This window comes from Arthrobotrys flagrans (genome assembly GCF_004000055.1).
Source record: "Arthrobotrys flagrans strain CBS H-5679 chromosome Unknown unitig_9, whole genome shotgun sequence".
In the NCBI taxonomy this organism is placed as follows: domain Eukaryota; kingdom Fungi; phylum Ascomycota; class Orbiliomycetes; order Orbiliales; family Orbiliaceae; genus Arthrobotrys; species Arthrobotrys flagrans.
This window is the reverse complement of record NW_027137551.1, coordinates 2,648,026-2,666,535: the sequence shown is the minus strand read 5'-3', so window position 1 is coordinate 2,666,535 and position 18,510 is coordinate 2,648,026. Positions and strand designations below refer to the sequence as shown.

Here is an 18,510-nt window from a genome sequence, read left to right as displayed (position 1 = left end):
AAAAAAGAGAGAGCCAAACTCCGTAATATTATGATCATCTATGGAAGATATAGACACCGTGGGAATGCTACTATACCGAGCTCTTTATTTCTTAGAACTTGGGCCGCCGCCGGGGCCCATGAAGTTCTTAGCCCTATAGTAGACAATGTTAGCAAAATGACGTAGAAAAAATAGCGTTAAATTATCTCTTACAATTCGGCAATAGAAGGATCGGACATTAAAGCACCAATATCCGGCATACCGCCACCTCCCGCTCCGCTCATCATATCCTTGATTCTATTTGCAGCTGTTAGCGAAGTTCACACCCAAGTGCCAAAGAAAGGAATTCGAACTTTGGATTGTTCATCAAGTTGTTCATCAGAGATGGATTAGACATAAGGCTCTGGGCCATCTGAGCGAACATAGGATTGCTCATGATGCTGTTGAAATCCATTCCACCCGGGCCACCGGAGCCGCCGCCACCACCACCCATCATACCCGCAAGAGCAGAAAGATCTGGCATACCGCCGCCACCAGCACCACCGAACGGGCTGCCAGAAGATCCTCTGCTAAGTGGCTCTTCTTGTGGTGGGCTAACAGGTGCACTTTCGTCTTCCTCAACCCTTCTCTTCGCGGTCTCGTAGCCCTTGCGCATGGCTTCGCTACCACCCTTGCCCTCGGCCTGGATACCCTTCTCATAAGCAACCATCGCACCCTTCGCGTCCCCAAGTGCAAATTTAGCCAATCCCAAACGACTCCATCCTTTGGAGTAAGCAGGGTCCGCCTCGATCGCTGCCTGTGCATCATCCCTAGCCTTTTCGTGCTGTGAGGAGGCAGAGTAAGCGGCAGCTCGGTTGGATAGGTAAATCGGGTTTCCCGGGACCAGCTTGAGTGCCTGCGAGTATAGATCGATAGCTTCGGGGTACTTCTTCTGTGCCATAGCCTGGTTACCACGGCCCTTGAGAGCTTCAGCCGAAGCCTTGTCCTCTACACTGGGGGTATTTGAGGCTTTCGGCGAAGCCGCTGAGGCGGAACCGGCAGGTGAGCTAGCAGCAGCGGCGCCAGCACCCTTCGCCCTCATCTTTTCGAAAACTTCGTATATCTTGAGTAAGCTCTGGCCACCAAGGGCCTCCTTCATTGCGGCTGGGTCATTCATGCTGACACCAAAGGCACCGGAGATCAGTTCCTGGGCGGCTTCAACAGATTCTTTCTCGTCAGCTGGGAGGGTGCCATCGGAGACAGATGTTTGGAGGAAGTCGATGATGGCTAATGCCAGTCTTTTCTTTGTTTCGGACGCCTATAATCATTGTATGAGCAAAATTTTTTGGCTGTTGCCCCGCAGCCAGCTAGCCTTGTAGCCAAAAGCGGTCAAAGTTTTCATTCTGTGAGGTGGGAGGGGAAAGCTTACCATGGCTCGGAAGTATCCGTGCGAGAGAAGAGAGGAGATAGGTACGTGTTCTTTGAGATCTCGATGAAGCTCCCAGTGATGGTCAGGATATTGTCTAGGAGGTTGAGATCTGAAAGAGAACGGAAGGGAAGGGAGGTTTGAACGAAACTGCCCCGGTCAGTTCGCCTTTGTTCCATCGACTTCCACACAGCGGGAACAAACACCGAGGCTTCTTCACAACACACGCACAATGCACCCTGAAAACCACGTTTCAGGCTTTTTATAGCTCATAGCCCCACAGTATCTGGAGACCTATAGCAAATATAACTACCCTTCAGCACAGCTGAGAAATGGGTTACCCTATCGGGTCAGGATATAAACATTCGGGTCGGAGCATCGTAGTGCCCCGGTACTCGAGTTATATACAAAAATGTGGGCATGCCCATGTATATTCACATGTTAAGGTACTCCCTTGTGACAATACACAACATCGAAGATAATTTTTCAAAATGAGAACAAGAAGACATCGCTAACATGGAGGATGCCCGCTGATGGCAGAGGGTTGGCGGTTTAGGAGGCTCTCGGGCAAACTGCCATCGGAGCCGCAAACAAGATCGCGAGCTGCTTGCATGTAAGCTAGAAAATGGTGGATGTAATCATATACATAAGAAGTGAAAACGGCGCACTGGAGGATAACAGAGTGGTGAGAAGTCGAGCAAAAACGCCATGCCGGAGCCCCATGCGGTCAGAAATGGAATATGTACAATGCAGTCGGGAGGTTGGCCTCTTTATGCCGAAAACTTTTGAAGCTGGTAATAATTAGTGGGAGAAAAAAGAGGCTCTATTCAAATGTAATCTCGGCCGGATTTCCTGCGATATGCTGTTAGCAAAGCCCTTCCAATGGTATTATAGGGAATAGACTTACTGGAGTTCGATCAGGCGCCAGCCGCCAGTCTCAGGGTTGGCAATATCCTCGACGAGCCTGGTCAAGCCAATGGCATAGGTGACCTGCTGTACGCGATCCTCCATACCGGCTGCCAGGTTGCCAGTTTTGATGTCTCGGTAGACGTGCACCTCCTGGGCACGGCAGGTAACGATGAAGACTGGGATCTCGCCTGGGTCTAACAACTTCGCGTGCATGATATCAACGTTACGGATATCCAAAACTCTTCCGTCAGATCGGAGTCCTGCTGTCTTGTATTGATTTGACAGCGCAGAGTAAACCGAGTACTGAGCGGCAGAGAGCCATTGTTGCAAGATTTCGGCATCTCCCTTGACGTAAGCGTCTAGCACTTCCGGCAAGATCCATTCTCGAAGCTCACGCAGGAATGGTTCAAGCTGGAAGCTTGGGTCGATTTCCTTGAACTTCTTGATGACTTGTGCTGTCTCGTTCTCAGCGAAGAAGCCAGCTACTCTGTCCGCAATGTTCCTAGTTGTTGATATGAATGGGTTTTCAGATTCGTCGTATTGCTTCCGGAGACTGAACATCGATTGCATGAACTTGTTACTGTCTCTGAACTCCCGCCACGATTCCTTCCAGGCAGCATCTTTGTGGACGGTGACATTGGTGCCGGCACTGCTATTATTAGCCACAGTTATCCTCAAAAAAAAAAAAAAAAAAAGGTTAGGGGAAGTGCCTACTTACTTGGGGTCCTCTACCATGGGCTCATGTTTCCTACCTGGCCCCTTCTTAGCTTCCCTAAGTTCTCTCTGGCGCATTCGCTCCTCTCGCTCAACATAACCACCATATCTGCTGCTGCTACCATCATCGATTACTTCCTGGACGTTGCCTTTGACGGTCTTGTATGTCTCTGTTTCTCTGATTGGCCTGGTCATCTTTTCGACACCCTGGCCAGTAGCTTTCACAGCATCTCTACCCGCCTTCACCACCGGAGTCTCCCATGTCCACTGAGCACCCTTCCCAATGACACCGCCGACTTTCTTCAGGGTCTCGCCGGTAGCGGATGTGGCAGCACCTGCAACCTTTGAAGACTTCTCATACGCCTCTCTGGCTGCCCTCACGGCATCTGACTCAGTAAACTGTTGGGCCTGGTCTGCGATGGCCTTTGTCGACTCGTTCCACTCCTTGGATTTCTTGAATTCAGTTTGCAGGGTTTCCATGAAGACGGCGAAAGGTGACTTGTCTCCGTGAGGTGGGGGTGGAGGTGGCTCCTCTTTCTTCTTCTCCTTCTCTTCCTTTTGTTCGCCCTCTCCTTCCTTGGATTCTTTACCGGGTTCTTCGCCATCTCTAGTCTTATCCTCTCCTTCCTTCTTACCGCTGGCATCGGATAATCTCAGAAAAGTCGAAGCATGGAAGCCCCGGAAAGTGACCGAAGTAAAAGATTGGTTTAGATATGCAGTCTGACCCCGTTCTGGTGCAGCTGGATATCTGGATAAAATGGTGGATATGGTTCGGGCATGTATCGAACGTGGTACGGAATACCGCCGTACCAGGGAAGATGTGATGAAGCCGGAATGCCGTTGGGCATGGCCGATGGACCTTGTGAACGGTCGCATCGTGAAAAGAGAATGTCCTACCGGATTACCGGAGCTCCAGGTACAGCAGTAAGTGATTCGAGAATGTGGTTTTCTTCTCGTTAATTTCGTTAATGTTGGGAGGTTTGATATCGATGGATCAAAGTTGGTTGGCTTTGGTAGCACAAAGAAATTTTCGCCCGCAAGTTCAAGGGTTCTTTCCGCACAGGTATACTGGAACAGCCGGCAAGAACCGATTGGATTCGATTGACAACTTGATACTCAAAAGAAACGAAGCAAAGACAAAAAGAGAACAAAGTAAAGAAATGGTAGACGACGTGAAAGCCTTTTCTATTCCTTTCTGGAGATGTGAGGTTTTCCAGTGAAATCTTTTGTTCGGCCTGAGCTCTCACGTCGCCGATTTTCTGGTGTTTGACCGGCCGACCGAATTGGTGGGAGAAATGGATGGAAGGAACTCGACGTCGGGCAGGGTTTGTCGGCCTGGCTTAGCTGGGAAGAGTGAAAAAAAAAAAAAAAAAAAAAAAAAAGGTGAGACTACACCGACCGACCAGAAGAGATGGTCGACTCTTCCAGATGCAAGCGCAGAGTCGGCCGGCCCGCAGCTGCAGGAAGGACGGAAGGTCTCTTGAAAAGAAGAGTCCTCTCAGGATCCAGCTGTCGGTTGACTGCAATATATATCAGGTACGATGCAATGTCAGCAAGCAGAGGAGTGGACCCGCGGGGTCCGGCGCAGGGGCTTATAATATTGGAGGCCGCGAATATATGCGAACGTCGTCCGACTCTTTATCGATAAGACCCGATGGACCGGTCCCCTACCCACTATCGACTATGGCAAAGCCACTTAATCTCAATTATTTCTAAATCTCTTTGAGCTTCAAGTACTAAGACTTAGAAGTACTTACTTAATATACCAGCATGGATATCTTGCTTGAGTATTTTTGGCGTGGTGGATTTTGATTAAAATAGCCTGAACGGAACCGGCGCCGCTCCATCAAACGTCCGTATTTGGGTGTGACTCGACAGCCAACTTCGACTTGACCTCTTCCTCTCTTCCCTCTTCCTCTCCTCTCCAGACTTCAGCGTGTCCCTCCGACCACCATTCCGTTATTAATATCTGCACTCCGTCTACACCCAACCCCTCGCTCCTCCCAATCGTGTCCATACCATGCATTGCTGTCGTAGCTTCAATCCCTGTCTTCTTCACGATCTCCGATATTGAACTTGCTGAATCGATAGCTTTCTTTCAAACAAAAGCCAATTAATCCCACTCAAATAAACCCGTCGGTCCCTTCAATTCGATATCGGGAACTTTTCTTTAAAAAAAAAAAAAAGAAAGAATCCGTGGGAGACAGTATATCCTCAGCTCGGATCTAGAAGAATAATAATAGAGGAAGGAGAAGCGATATGGCCTCCCTCTCAATTACACCGCTTCTAAAGCTCCTGGCCCAATACCAGGATGCCGAATCAAAGGTCGTTACTCAGGATATTGTCACCGAAGTTACGGCCGCTTTTGCTGCAATTCTCGGGCAGGGTGAAGTCGGCGACAATCAGCGAGCAGCTCTCCTCACGGCCTTGACCTTTTCAGGCCTGTACTACGAATCGCAAATTGTCAATGCAGTCGTTAATGTTATGCGAGAAGCTGCCGTTAGAGTCCCAATCGATTTCCATGATAAAGACTTTGCGACAAAAAGGCGCTTGTTGAAGCGTAATAACTACCATGGTGGCTTTGTAAGTCTTTCTCTGTTTCGTAAAAACTTCCAAATCAATTCACAACATAAAACTGATTAAAGTTTGTTCTAACCGACCGCAGGTCGACATTGTCGGCACCGGCGGAGACGGTCACAATACATTCAACGTCTCCACCACCTCTGCCCTCCTTGCATCGCCTTATCTTCTCGTCGCCAAACATGGCAATCGTGCGGCCACCTCAGTCTCAGGTAGTTCCGACATGATCTCAGCCCTTGCCGGAGGCCCATTCATCCTCAGTATCCCTCCCGAAACTGTCGGCAAAATCTTAACCGACCACTCCAACCTTGCCTTCCTCTTCGCTCCAACTTATCACACCAGTCTTGGTTCTCTAGCTCGGGTTCGTAAAGAACTCGGCTTCTCCACTATCTTCAATGTCGTCGGGCCCCTCTCCAATCCGATCGAAGGGATCGAAGCTCGCATCCTCGGCGTCAAGAACCGAGAACTCGGAAAGGTTTTCAGCGAGGTACTCCGGCTCATGGGCTGCCAAAAGGGGATGGTGGTGTGTGGTGACGTCGGAAAGGGTCTTGACGAAATTTCCCCATGCGGGAAGACATTCTGCTGGAGACTTGTCGCCGCCCCTCCCGGTTCCCCGCCTGGTACGCTAGCTACCATTGAGGAGTTTGAACTCCACCCGGTCAAGGATTTTGGAGTCTCCTTACATCCATTGGAAGAGTGCAAGAGTCGATCACCCGAGGAAAATGCGAATATTGTCAAATCCATCTTGAGGAATGAGGTCCCAGCTGGTGATCCGATTATGGATTATTGCCTCATCAATTCGGCCGCTTTGTTGGTTATCGCCGGTGTTACGGATGACTGGAAGGATGCCGTCGAGCTTATTAAGCAAGGGCTTAAAGAGCAAGCCTCGTTGAAAGAGTGGGAGGGGTATTTGACCGGTTGCAAGGTTTACGGAAAGTCTCCCGAGGCCGTCGCAACCGTCACAACCATCACCAATGGTGTTACGCCAGCCGCCAACGGTGTCACGGCGAATGGGACGGACGGGGTGCATTAGAAACAGCATCCACGCTTTCATTTTTCGAGCGACAGGCCTTTTTTTTGCACCGGCTGAGTTTTTCGGTGGGATAACAGGTTCATCCCCGATCTCGAGTTTCAAGCAACCACTTTACCCTTTTTTTCATGTACATTTTTACCCCTTACCAGGCTGTCCATGAGTGGCAGGATTGGTCGATGCATATAGATTTGCATCACTGTAAGTATTACAGCGTCATCCATGGGAGTTTTTCTTTGATTAATTATTACCGAAGGCATATGTAGCAGGGAACAGGCTAGACATTTAGGAGATTAAATATTATCCCGATATTAACGGTATTCCTATCAAACGAGCACCATCGATAGATAGTAAAATTAAGACAGCGAACAACTGTCATAAGGGAAAGGTTTTTTACTCGCACCGATGAAAATACACAAAATAGAAATGTGTAGATGTTTGTAATGAAATTCTTTGAACACGCTTTTGAAAAAGGCGTTTGTACATATTATAACGATAGAACAAATATGCAAAAAAGAATGTCTATATATACTAACTGCCTCCCAAAAAGAAAGAATGCCAAAAACGATAAGGCATGTATCATCAAAATGCTGAGTGCAAGAGAAAGAACACCACTCGCTTTTTTTTTTTTCCGAATCAGTGCAAAAAAGAACCATTATCGTCGTCATCAGCGCTAAACAGACTCGTCTTTTCAAACTTGGTTAAAGAGAGAAATAATATATTTACAACAGAAAAAGATGAAAAGACAGCAAAATCAAAAAAGAGCAAGACCGTCTAGAGACTCGAGGGTTCACCTAGCTGTCTAGGCGATAGCGGCAAAGCGGGGATAGGAATGCCGTTCGAACCGGCAAAGTTAACACTCAAGAATCTGTTTGGTGTCGACATCTTCCTGTGTATCGAATAGTTTGTGAAGTTGCTAGTCGAAGGAGGTGCAGGGGAAACATTAAATGTAGACCACTCCGTAGAAGGGATCTCAGCCTTGGATGGTAGACTCGGAAGAGGTTTCAACAAGTCGGCCTTTTGCTTTGTGTATAAAGCGCTGGCTGCGGATACGGACTTCGACCGCGTCTGTCTGAATCGATCCATGTTCTTAAGTTCGAAAGGAGCAGCTGGGTGACCGCTGAGACAGTTTGCGAGGCTGGCTTTTCGCCTGGCCATCAGCAAAGGTGCAACGATCGAGTCGCTTCTGGGGATGTAGACTGGTTCGTTGGCATTTCGTGGAGCCGGAGCGGATTCGTTAAGACCCATGATATCGAGGAAGACTTCATCGAATACGATGTCTTCTTCTAGGTAGAGGTCTTCGAAGAGAGACGGAGCGGCAGAGGCGTTTGTAGGAAGGACTGGAAGAGGAGGGAAGGATTCTGGCTTGCGGGGAGCAAGGAAGGTGTGGAGGGTGAATGGCATCTTGAACATTTTGGCTAGTTTTATTGAGGTTTTGTTATAGATTGTGTGTTGTTTGTGTGGTGGATGTCTCGGAGATGTTGATGTCGATAAAAGTCAAGCCGGCTGACAAGATATTGATATCGATATAAGGAATGTATGAGACCTTGGCGAGTGAGTGTTTCTATTTTGATCCGGATGTTTAGCTGTAAAGGAATGGACAAAGTTCCGCTCTGCGAAATACTTTAGGTTGCAATTGGTAGTTAATTGTTAATTGGAGTGAATGAAGTAGTGAGAGAAATATCGTAGGAATCTGGGAGGTAGACAAGCACTATTATACTTATTTGCATCCCGCTGGAATGAAAAAGCAAATTAATTAATTAGGGAAATAAGTCCCCTCTAACATGCGCCCCCTCGTCCATACAGAAGAGATCAAGAAAGGATTAATGAACTATACAAAACAGACCAATGAGCCAGAAAGTGTGCGCCGTTCGAAACAATGCACGCAAGGTGTCACAGAGTGGTGTACTGTTCCTCTTCAACTCGGGTAGGAAGCGAATCTCTGGTGAGAAGCGATTTGACACATTCAGCACAAGGGGTAACAATGGCTTTCGGCGCTAGATGTTCCCAAGGCAGGTAATCGACTGGGGGGTATTTCCCATCGTGAATTCCTGCACCCTCCTCGGCATCATCATCGGATTAATTTGTAGGGCAATTGCGTCTTCGGTATGCCATCATCTTTGTTCATGGCAGGATTATCGAGGGGCTGTCATGCAGCGAATAAACGAGGCAAGGGTCAACAAGCCCGCCGTTGGATTATGGAAGGTGGAGCAAGCATCAGGGTCCCCGATCGAAGGCCGCTAGAACGTTCCAAGCAGCTCGCTGAAACCGCCAGGGCCCTTTTTTCTGCGACATGGCTCGACAACGACTAACCCCTTGTTCCGCGCCTGTGTGTGAGAGAAGACTGCTCCACTCTCTCACTTTTTTCCCACACACTCTTTCATAAGAAATGTGGAGCTTGCGCAAGGGGTGGACGAGCGTGGTGCAATTGTTTCTAAATCTGGAATCTCAAAATTTGGGACTGCACATCTTGGGATATATTTGGGGGTTCGCCTGATATACAAAAACTCAAAGCATGAATTTATCCAATTTTAAAAATAAAAATAAAAATAAAAATAATTAGTGGGGAAATATAGTAAGGGCATTGCATACTTTTTAAATAACTTTCCTTGTTTGCTCTATTCATTCTCATCAGTGAAATAGAATATATGAATGCAAGCGTCAAAAGTCGTCCGATTCTGTACAGAGTGTCGAGATTTTCGCTCAGTGCTGGTTCACTGCTGCGGACGTTCGTCTCTTTCCCTTGAGCTCTCCAACGCTAAATCGTACCACCTTTTGCCTCAACGTCAGTCAGTCGGGACATTTCTAGAAGGCCTTAAGGGCTGAATGTCTTGGACGGATGATAGCGATACTAGCTAAAACCTACCAATATTACGCATTGAAAAATACTTTCAACTTGCTCATTAAAGTTAGAACAACTCTCAGTTAAGATATTTTCAACAGGAAGAGAAAGTCTAGACTACCCATTCCACTATTCTTCCTCTCCGCTTTTTCTAATGAATATCCTCTACTAAACTGTACAATGCAAGTTTTATTTTCATGTCCGTTTCAATTCATCAAAAATTCGCATGCATTGGGAAATTTTATTCTATTTGGCAGAAAGTATATACGGGGTTGTGCAGTTTGATGCCATAATGGCAAGTGTCTAATTAATCCATTCCGACAAACAGCGGACGAATAGTTGGGTGGGGTTCTCACAACAACAGCTGGCGATATATCCCCGTCAGCCGTTGGAAAACCTGGGGAGAGGGAGAGAAAAAACTGCTAAACATAAACCTTTTCGAATTAATTTCCCGGATCCCGTGCATCGGATCAGCGCGACGGCCTAGCCTTTCTTCTCCTCGATCTTTGCATGTGGAAAGACATCGTGTGCGAGATTAAGTTAACAGCCGGGGCAGGGGGGTGGAGGAATATCTCAAGCGGAAGCGATCCCGCGTCTGAAAGACCCTGGTATCACAATTGAGGGTTTCATGCCTACCAAGTTAGGATGGTAGTTGGTGAACGATGAGATGATATCTTGGGGATGCTAGATATAGAAAGCGGGACTGTTAACAATTGGCGATGTCTATAGTCGGGTATCTTCCTATCTGAACAATGTCTTGCGGAGAAGATACGCAAGCCTTAACTGCCTAGTTGATTGATGGAAACTAGTGTACAAGCATGGGGTTTGATTGTTGGTGGCAAGTCGATAGTCTTTGTTGCCTTGAGACGTTGGGTTTCACCGCCACGATTGTCTTCTATTCAACTACGCACCTACTCTTGATTCAATGAGGATCCAGTGAAGATTCGGGAAACTCACTGAGATCTTTAAAGTGGAGCGTATCAAAACATCTTGCATAAAGTGTATCAACTCGCTTGTGATTGCGCAGATACGGAAGACGGATCGAGCGCATATCGATCCTTGAAACGACAAGTCCTATGATAACCCGTTCGATTCAAGGCAGCAAGAATCTCAAGGTCTGATACCTATTCAGCCATTTTTTTTTCGCAGCGAGAGGGCCAAGAAAAAGGGAAGCTCTGGTAACGAAACAAACTAGCATCAAGGATTGTAAACATGAGAATCCTAGAGCTATGGCGGGATATCTGGACATGGAGGGACCCTGATATCCTTGACTGGTGATCACCACGTATGAAGCCGAATGAGCAGGCCAGTTATAGAACCAGTCCCTCGATCGGTACAACACAGGAATCGATACCCGGATGTTAATTCGGAGCTTCCTTCAAAGCCTACAGGTCTCGGCGCTTTGGATCTGGATATCCCGTCAGACCGAAAATTACGTATTTTGACTTTCAATTCATGGGCGAACCTCGTCCCGGGCGCTGTATTGGTACGGTTATCCGTGAGAAGCCGATTATCAAAAAAAAAAAAAACATACTAATTGATTCATTCTGTTCGAGATGGAGTTATAAGCAGGAATACTAATATAATATCGCACTGCATACATACATATTCCTGCACTGCGCTCCATTGCGAAAGGGCTAGAGTCTATTGTGTTGCTGTTGGGTTTTCGTCGCAGATCGGTCGATCAGCGTGGAGAGTTTTCTGTGGCACAACCCGACCTTAAGATTTCCGAATTTGAATTCGATGAATAAGAAAAACTGCGATGGTTTTCTCTCCGCCAATAAATGTTATACCTTTACACATACACTACACATGCATATACGGCTCTTTACCAAACTGACGACTACATAGGCACACTCGGAATATACAAAAGCAATTAACAGGAGGCCATGGTTAAAATATAAATACAAAAATTTTCCGGGCCGGAAACCATGCCATGCCTGTTCATGAGGACCAATCGATTATATCAGGGCGAAATTGGAAACCATAGAAGGTCGAAGAAATAAAGACTGTCTCCCGGCCAGGCCTTTCCGGTACATATAGGAAAAAGTGGAGAATTCTGTTTTGAAAGAAAGGTTCAAATTTTCAAATTCTGGGGCCTGCAGAATCCAACGGCGAGAACGATATGGTGAAGCGATCGATTCCCATTTGATCTCAGGCAATATGTGCATGTGAACATGTGCAGCAGACGGCATTGCATTTTGAAGAACAGGAAAACACTGGCGTTCCAGCCGGCGCCCCGCAATCTTTTGTCTTTTTTAAACCGACCGGACTCAGTTACATAATCAGGATAGTAAATACTAAGAAGTACTTACGTACATATTGTCTCCGTAGTTGACCTATCGAGGGGTTTTCCGGCATATCCTGAATTTGCAATACCGATTTGCCTGGCCTTGTGCTAGCTGGTTGTGAAGCTGGCCGTTGATTGGCCAATGCATGGATGACCTCATATGTCTATGAGCCGTATCGATATCAGACCATTGATACGCAATTCTATATCAATGCACCCAACTATCATTGCTTAACTCCGGATACAATATCCCCTCAGAACCATAGCCGCCACTTCGTCGGTCAGTCCACATTCTCGGAACTTCACTGCTTCAGATATCTATAAGGGTCCAGCCGGGTCCAGCCAGTTCTCGCAAAGTGAAACATACATTGCATCCAACCAACCCCACAGCAATGTCATCGTCATCTGTCACAAAGAAGATCCAGAAAACATATCACACCAAGGCCACAGGCAACGCCTTGCTTACCGTCGAAAAGCACTCACATGATGCTCAATTGAAACTTTACGGTGGCTGTTTCTGGTAATTCTAGAACCCCCATCCCTGGGCTGGATATCAAAGGTCCCGTAGATCACCATTAACTAAAAAAAAACACCAAACCTTCCCTAGTCCTTTCGTGCAGGTAAATCACCTCCAGCTTTCGCTACTAGTCGCTATCATCGGATCTCGATCTTCGAAACTAAACCCGAATCCGCCCGAAGCGAGTTTGGATCGCCTTGGAGCTTTCGGGGTGAGTGGTTAGCGGCAATTGATAGACCTGGTTTGCATTGTTTAATTTGGTATGGTATTATTTAGCCTCGAGTATCAATATATTGAGGTAGTAAAACCCCCGTTTGCATATGGAGAAGGAGAATGTGTGTATACAGGACTTGACTAAGCTAACACCGAGACCTTAGGTGGACCCTTACAAGGTAAACTGGCCTGGATGGCTTCAAGTTCACATTACATTTTATTTTTGGAGCATCGAAAGCAATACTACGCAGACGACTCTGATAGCTGAGAAATGCTGCCCGGAGATAGAAACCAAAAGAGCTTCTGGATGTCAATCCAAGGGTATGGATCCATGGCTGAGACACAAATAACTGCATCCCATTGACTTGAAATGTGTGCTTCTTTATCTCCTCAGGGTCTTGGTAAGTCGATTGTGAGGAAATTTTCCCGAGCTGAAGTCTTGGGGGCTGGTATTATAGACTAATATCATCGGGTTGGATTTTCTAGTTCCTGCTCTAACGCATGGAGAGTACGTCGGCCGCCCATTCAAGACCAATTTTTAAAAGTTTATTCGAAAAAACTGATTTTCAATTTGTACTGAATTGATAGTTGGAGCTGCTATGAATCGACCGTGCTCGTGGAATATGTAAACCTCAAACTCAATTGTTCACCAGTGGGCCTCCGCGAAAAACACCTCCGCTAAATGTTCACGTTAGGTAGACGACATTTCGGAAAAAAAGTTGTTACCCCAAGACCCAAAGGAGAAAGCGCATAGCAAGCTCTGGGCAGACCATGTATGCGACATTCTAGATCTCCTAACGTCTATTTTCTGCTTTTTTGGGTGATCGAGCTCTCATAACGATTGAAACTTTTTTTTTGTTTCGATCATTATAGATATCTCGAAACATCGTGCCAACTTTTTATCGGTACCTGCAAGCTCAGGAAGTTGAAAAGCAAGCCGAGTGTGGGAAAGAGTTTGAGAAACAGGTTAGCTACCCAATTGCAGTTCTGATTGGCCTAAATATCGAGACAGAAGATCCAACACTAATGCACATCGACTCTCAGGTGAACACTCTCTTGGAGGCAGCAGACCCTAAGGGACCGTTTTTCACGGTATATACGACCCAGAAATTATAAGAGCTACCCCGGTAATTTGATGTTTTGCACCACCGGCAACATCTGTTTGCCTAGCGATTTACGGGAAGGGCCGAGGCTAAGGATTTTTTGTTTGCGAAAAAAATCGAAACAGGGAACTAAATTATCATTCGTCGATGTTATGGTAGCCCCATGGATTCTGCGCTGCTCTAGAGTCCTGCAGCCATATCGAGGTTGGCAACCGCCGTCCGAAGACAGTAGATTTGGCCGTTTCATATCTGCATTGGAAGGTGAAGATGGCGTTAAAGCTACCACGTCTGATGACGAACTATATCTCGATTCGTATGAGCGCTATGCGGGTATGTCTACCCAAAATTAATTGTCCGATCGAATCTTGAGATCTCAAATCCTTTTTTTTTTTTGTTATAAGGGATCGAGATTATGAAGTTCATCTAACCTTTCTGGAACAGAGAACCGACCGAACACTAGTCAAGTGGCAAAGGCTATCAACGAGGGCCGAGGATTGCCTTGAGCAAGATCTTCCGGAGAAGTTGGTCCTTAAGAATGCTTGATATTGACGGGGAATGGAGGCTGGTGAGAAAGAAAAACAGAAAACGGAAGCCGTATAGTTAAAGAATCAAGGGATCTGCATTGTATTTGTTTCTATTCTTATATCATTATGTGATCATATCATCATCCTGGAAATGCGACAGTGAAATTAAGCTCTTAACGGGAAATAGTGTGTGTCGATGTATTGCAGGGTTAGGTCTGTCATGCAATGGCTGCTGTGGAAGATATTTCGGCCTGGAGATGCAGACGCGATATAAAACAGCTATAACCAACTAACGACCGGTAAACGGAACCCTTCCTGAGCTTTTATAGCTGCCCCGGCCCTATATGAGGATTTTAGATAATAAAAAACTGGGAAAAACCGAGAAGAGATCGGGAGGGTCGATGCATTGTGATATCATCCGTTACGGGTCCCTGTGGTGGCTGCTCATGTTTGGTGGTCTGGAAGCTTCGGTCAGTGCAGCCAGCGCTAAAGAGTCCCCCACTCTCCGCAACGGATGGTTTCAGTGAGGATCAGAAATTCCCGTCGAATGTTTGTTAGCGAATCTTTGATCTGAAATCATAATCCGATGGTCCCGCAGGAAAATTAAAATAAAATAAAATAAAAAATTCTTAACCACCGTTCTGTGCAAGTGTGAAAGCAAGTGCTCGTCTGACAAGCCATATCCGGGCGCATGATAATTTACTAACTGTTAACTCGCCTAGCCGGTGCATGTAGGTACGTACTTAACTTACAATACGTACGTCCTGAAGAAATTATCACCGGTAATTATTATATTACTGACGTCAGATTCTCCAGTTTCAATATCAAACAGTCCGTCGACCAAATTCGAAACGTTAACCTGTGACCACGAAAAGTAAATAAGTACTAAGAGTGCCTACAAAAAAAGATATAACTATCTTAATGCATGTTTGATACTCCCAAAAGGTTCTCCTGGCATCCTAGAGAGCCTATCCTCCTTCGAACGAATTCCTTCAAGTGAAAACGTCAATCGTTCTCTCAAACAGCAGGGTCGCCTCGATCCCATCACCATGACCTCGCTCGAGATCATCGGGCTATTATATTGGGATCGGGCCAAGACCTAGCCTAAAAGCCAGGCAGCCCCATTCTTGGCTTAGGACGTTGCTTGATTACGGATTAGTTTCCCCCCTTTGCTTTTCGCAACCAGTAGGCCCCGACATGGGCGTGGGTTCCAGCTTGGCACTAAGCTGGAGGTCAGGTACTTGCATGCACGTTCATGTTGTAGTACTGACTTATAGTTATAGTGGAGGGGCAGAGCATGCTTGAGCATGGGAAAAGCAACAAAAGCCATCTCACACGTCTCCGGCATGAAATTCCCAGTCTCCGTATCCGAGACTCGCTGATTTCCATTAATCCGTTGGGTCTAAAGGCAACCCAAATGGCTTTCCAATGACGCAAATACCCACCTGTGTTCCTTCTTCTCCCCAGCCCTTGTCTCCTATACAAGGTACCCTGTCCTCTGCCCAGCTGCTCTCTTGACCCGTTCGACGGTACGAACGTGGAGTCCGCAAGCACACACTTCATACGGTATTTACCTGAACACACTGACGTTATTACTTCCCCCCCCCCTGCTTTCTTTTTCCGTATGTACACAAAAGTAACCGAACTCTCACCCTAAATACGGGCGAAGACGCAGGTTGGATAGCAAGCCCTCTCGCCTGGATGTCGCAACCAGTCTGTCTGAGTGTGAACAACTTATAATCCCAAGATCTCGCAACCTCGACCATCTTTTTTTTTTCTTGAACGTTTACTTCACACAGATCTTTCAAGCCTTTTGACTTTGAAGATTCTATCCACACTCGTTCGGATAAAAGTATCTTATCAGCTTGCATAATTTGCATCCCGACATATCTTTATCATAATCTCGGCCAGCCCTCGCCGCTTCAGCCTCGTGTCTACTATATCAGATTGACTTCGTGAGCTAGTCTCAGTCGACAGCTACTTGCTTCTCTTCCGAGTATCAATACCAAAATGGATCCACTTGCAGTTACAACTTCCGCGGGGCGCAGAGTCTCGATTTTGTGTGACCAGGCCCGGCCCGCTTATCATTCATCCAGATCAGAGCCTTACTTCTCCCCTTCATATGGCCGTCGGTCTCCCACACCGCCACTTTCTCCAGACATGCGTCGACCATACCATTCTGAACGATCAAATTCATATAGTTCAACTGGTAGTATATACAGCGATATTTCATCCCCACGCACCCCAATAACACCTGACAGTATGAGCCTTCCATCATTGGGCAAGTTGCTCAACAATTGCCCCGAAGGTTACCGTCCCTCAATGTCTTCTAGAAGCTCGTCGACGTCATCTTGTGCATCCTCCGTTTCTTCGGCGTCTCCGGTGCTATCTACAAAATGTATTGAGGAAGAAGATGATGACGAAGACGGCAATCCTACAAACCCGGCTGTCAAAAAATCCGTCAGGAAATATACATGTCACTGCGGCAAGTCATTCACAACATCCGGACATCTCGCCAGGCATACGAGAATACACACCGGCGAGAAGAACTATGAATGCCCACAGCCGGGCTGCGGTGCCCGGTTTAGTCGACAAGATAACTGCATGCAGCACTTTAGAACCCACCAAGGAGGCGGTGCAAACAAGAGATCTGCAAGAAAGAAGAAGGTTGAAGCTCCAGTGGTTATCGCGGATACCAACCAATACCCGTCCCACTCGGTGCACTACCTCCCCGACTCGACATTCTCACAAGAAAGCGGTCTTGCGGCGCTAGCCAGCATCGCAATGGATCAGTACTAAACTGGTCGAGTCAACGGTAGCCAAAAACGCCAGTACGTATTCATTCAAATCGGGAAACCAGATTACCACCCGGAATCTCCCTTACCATATTCTAAACGGACTTATTATGGAGTTTCGGCTTTTTTTTTTTTTTTCTAATATTTTACTGGACAAACGGGAGGCAGTCAAACTCCTTTCCCCTCCATGGGCTGCTTCATCATGTCTTCTGGAAACGATACCCTTTTGCCTTTTCACTAACAGCGACTTTATCTTCTCTTATTTCCATTAAGATTGGAACGTTAATACCCGAAAAATGACGGGCGTCTTCAGCGAATACCTGTTTCTTATTGGATCGCCGTTATTCTGGAGCTTCCACCACAGCTTCTCGGATATACTATCCCTTGACGACTATTATTTCATAATCTAGGGCTTCAATCTTTCTGTTATACCCATGCTTTTCTGATTTTGATGTTTTATTTATGGCCATGCTTTTGGGATGAGCTGGTCTTCGGTTGCAACAAAATTTTACCATGCTTATTGATATGATTCTTTGTTCTTCATAATGAAGAAATGTACAAAAAAGTTGGATCTAACGGAGTGGGTACTTTTTTTTTTGTTTTTTAATCTTTTAATGTTACTATGGGGACACATGTTTTTCCTTTGGGAGCATTTGACGAATTCAATTATTTCTCTCGGGCGGTTTTTTTTTTTCGATACTTCTGATTTTGTAGTCAGTACCATATACATACTATCGGGGAGACCCGTCTCTGTACATATAGCCTCTTCGAATAAGGAAGAAAGAAATGTGCCCACTTAATCCTCAAAAAGATCGATAAAAAAGTTTAACACAACAATTCCAAAAGAGTTTCTGGGGTGCTACTAGCTACTCCATATTTTCATACTGACTTTCGCATGAGCGCCTGTGCATGCGGTTAACGGATCAACCACCAGGTGATTGGCGAGGAACATGGTCCCGGCCAAGGCATATCTTTCGATCTCGAGAATAATCGATGGCCCCTAGGGTCCTACGAAAGAAAGTCAGACAGAAAGGATTTCGCTCTACGGTGGCCCCGGTCAGATATCGACCTGCCTAGTTCAATCTCGGAAACGGTGAAAGAATGGGGCGGAATGACTGCGCAATTCCCTCTCGTATAGACAATGTTAACTGGGACAAGTCCAAGCTCTCCTTTGCATTTTTCATTATATGCAACATGAAGAGCTTTGTCCGATCGCGATCCATTCTCTAACCACATCGACCGATCTAAAGAGGCAAATTCACGAATGCCTGTTCTTTCTTCCAGGGTAAACCATCTTTGTTAGGGCTGTGGAGAGCACCCTTTAGCTTGGCCCAATATTCGATATTAACTCGCGGGTCTTGAGTGGTTGTAATGTCAAAAATGTGACGAGAAGAAAAAGAAAAGGCCCTGCTGGTCAGAAAGAAAGTTGCCCATCCTCTTTGCAAACGGCAAGTGATAGGCATTCTTCGCTTTCCCACCCTGATATGCTATGCTATCGACAGGGTTGGAAAATCAAGGTAGAGAAACCACGAAAGAGGCAGACCAATGTCGTCAGCATGCCATAGTCTCGATATCAAGAGCATGTGGAGAAAAAAAAATAAAAAAATAA

The 18,510-nt window shown here is 46.4% G+C and overlaps 6 protein-coding genes across 6 annotated transcripts; 3 read left to right on the top strand and 3 right to left on the bottom strand.

Moving 5' to 3' along the window:
- Positions 1 to 84: 84 nt before the first annotated feature.
- Positions 85 to 1,390, bottom strand: DFL_006134 (TPR repeat; the record flags this gene model as incomplete). The annotated part of the gene is made up of 4 exons (XM_067635504.1): positions 85 to 133; positions 193 to 276; positions 333 to 1,276; positions 1,388 to 1,390. 4 exons carry the CDS (start codon positions 1,388 to 1,390, stop codon positions 85 to 87), a joined length of 1,080 nt encoding a protein of 359 aa, XP_067489926.1.
- Positions 1,391 to 2,211: 821 nt separating this feature from the next.
- On the bottom strand, positions 2,212 to 3,883 carry DFL_006133 (uncharacterized protein; the record flags this gene model as incomplete). Its single annotated transcript, XM_067635503.1, has 3 exons — positions 2,212 to 2,236; positions 2,292 to 2,942; positions 3,012 to 3,883. 3 exons carry the CDS (start codon positions 3,881 to 3,883, stop codon positions 2,212 to 2,214), a joined length of 1,548 nt encoding a protein of 515 aa, XP_067489925.1.
- Positions 3,884 to 5,266: 1,383 nt separating this feature from the next.
- DFL_006132 (uncharacterized protein) lies at positions 5,267 to 6,620 on the top strand (the record flags this gene model as incomplete). The annotated part of the gene is made up of 2 exons (XM_067635502.1): positions 5,267 to 5,590; positions 5,673 to 6,620. The coding sequence occupies 2 exons, from the start codon at positions 5,267 to 5,269 to the stop codon at positions 6,618 to 6,620; spliced, it is 1,272 nt and encodes a 423-aa protein (XP_067489924.1).
- Positions 6,621 to 7,391: 771 nt separating this feature from the next.
- On the bottom strand, positions 7,392 to 8,030 carry DFL_006131 (uncharacterized protein; the record flags this gene model as incomplete). Its single annotated transcript, XM_067635501.1, has 1 exon — positions 7,392 to 8,030. One exon carries the CDS (start codon positions 8,028 to 8,030, stop codon positions 7,392 to 7,394), a length of 639 nt encoding a protein of 212 aa, XP_067489923.1.
- Positions 8,031 to 12,141: 4,111 nt separating this feature from the next.
- DFL_006130 (uncharacterized protein) lies at positions 12,142 to 14,085 on the top strand (the record flags this gene model as incomplete). Its single annotated transcript, XM_067635500.1, has 14 exons — positions 12,142 to 12,269; positions 12,357 to 12,369; positions 12,449 to 12,477; positions 12,543 to 12,564; positions 12,644 to 12,658; positions 12,768 to 12,800; positions 12,874 to 12,880; positions 12,966 to 12,987; positions 13,068 to 13,104; positions 13,175 to 13,252; positions 13,353 to 13,445; positions 13,524 to 13,571; positions 13,708 to 13,912; positions 14,024 to 14,085. The coding sequence occupies 14 exons, from the start codon at positions 12,142 to 12,144 to the stop codon at positions 14,083 to 14,085; spliced, it is 792 nt and encodes a 263-aa protein (XP_067489922.1).
- A 2,031-nt stretch (positions 14,086 to 16,116) lies between these two features.
- Positions 16,117 to 16,905, top strand: DFL_006129 (uncharacterized protein; the record flags this gene model as incomplete). Its single annotated transcript, XM_067635497.1, has 1 exon — positions 16,117 to 16,905. The coding sequence occupies one exon, from the start codon at positions 16,117 to 16,119 to the stop codon at positions 16,903 to 16,905; it is 789 nt and encodes a 262-aa protein (XP_067489921.1).
- Between the last annotated feature and the right edge of the window lie 1,605 nt (positions 16,906 to 18,510).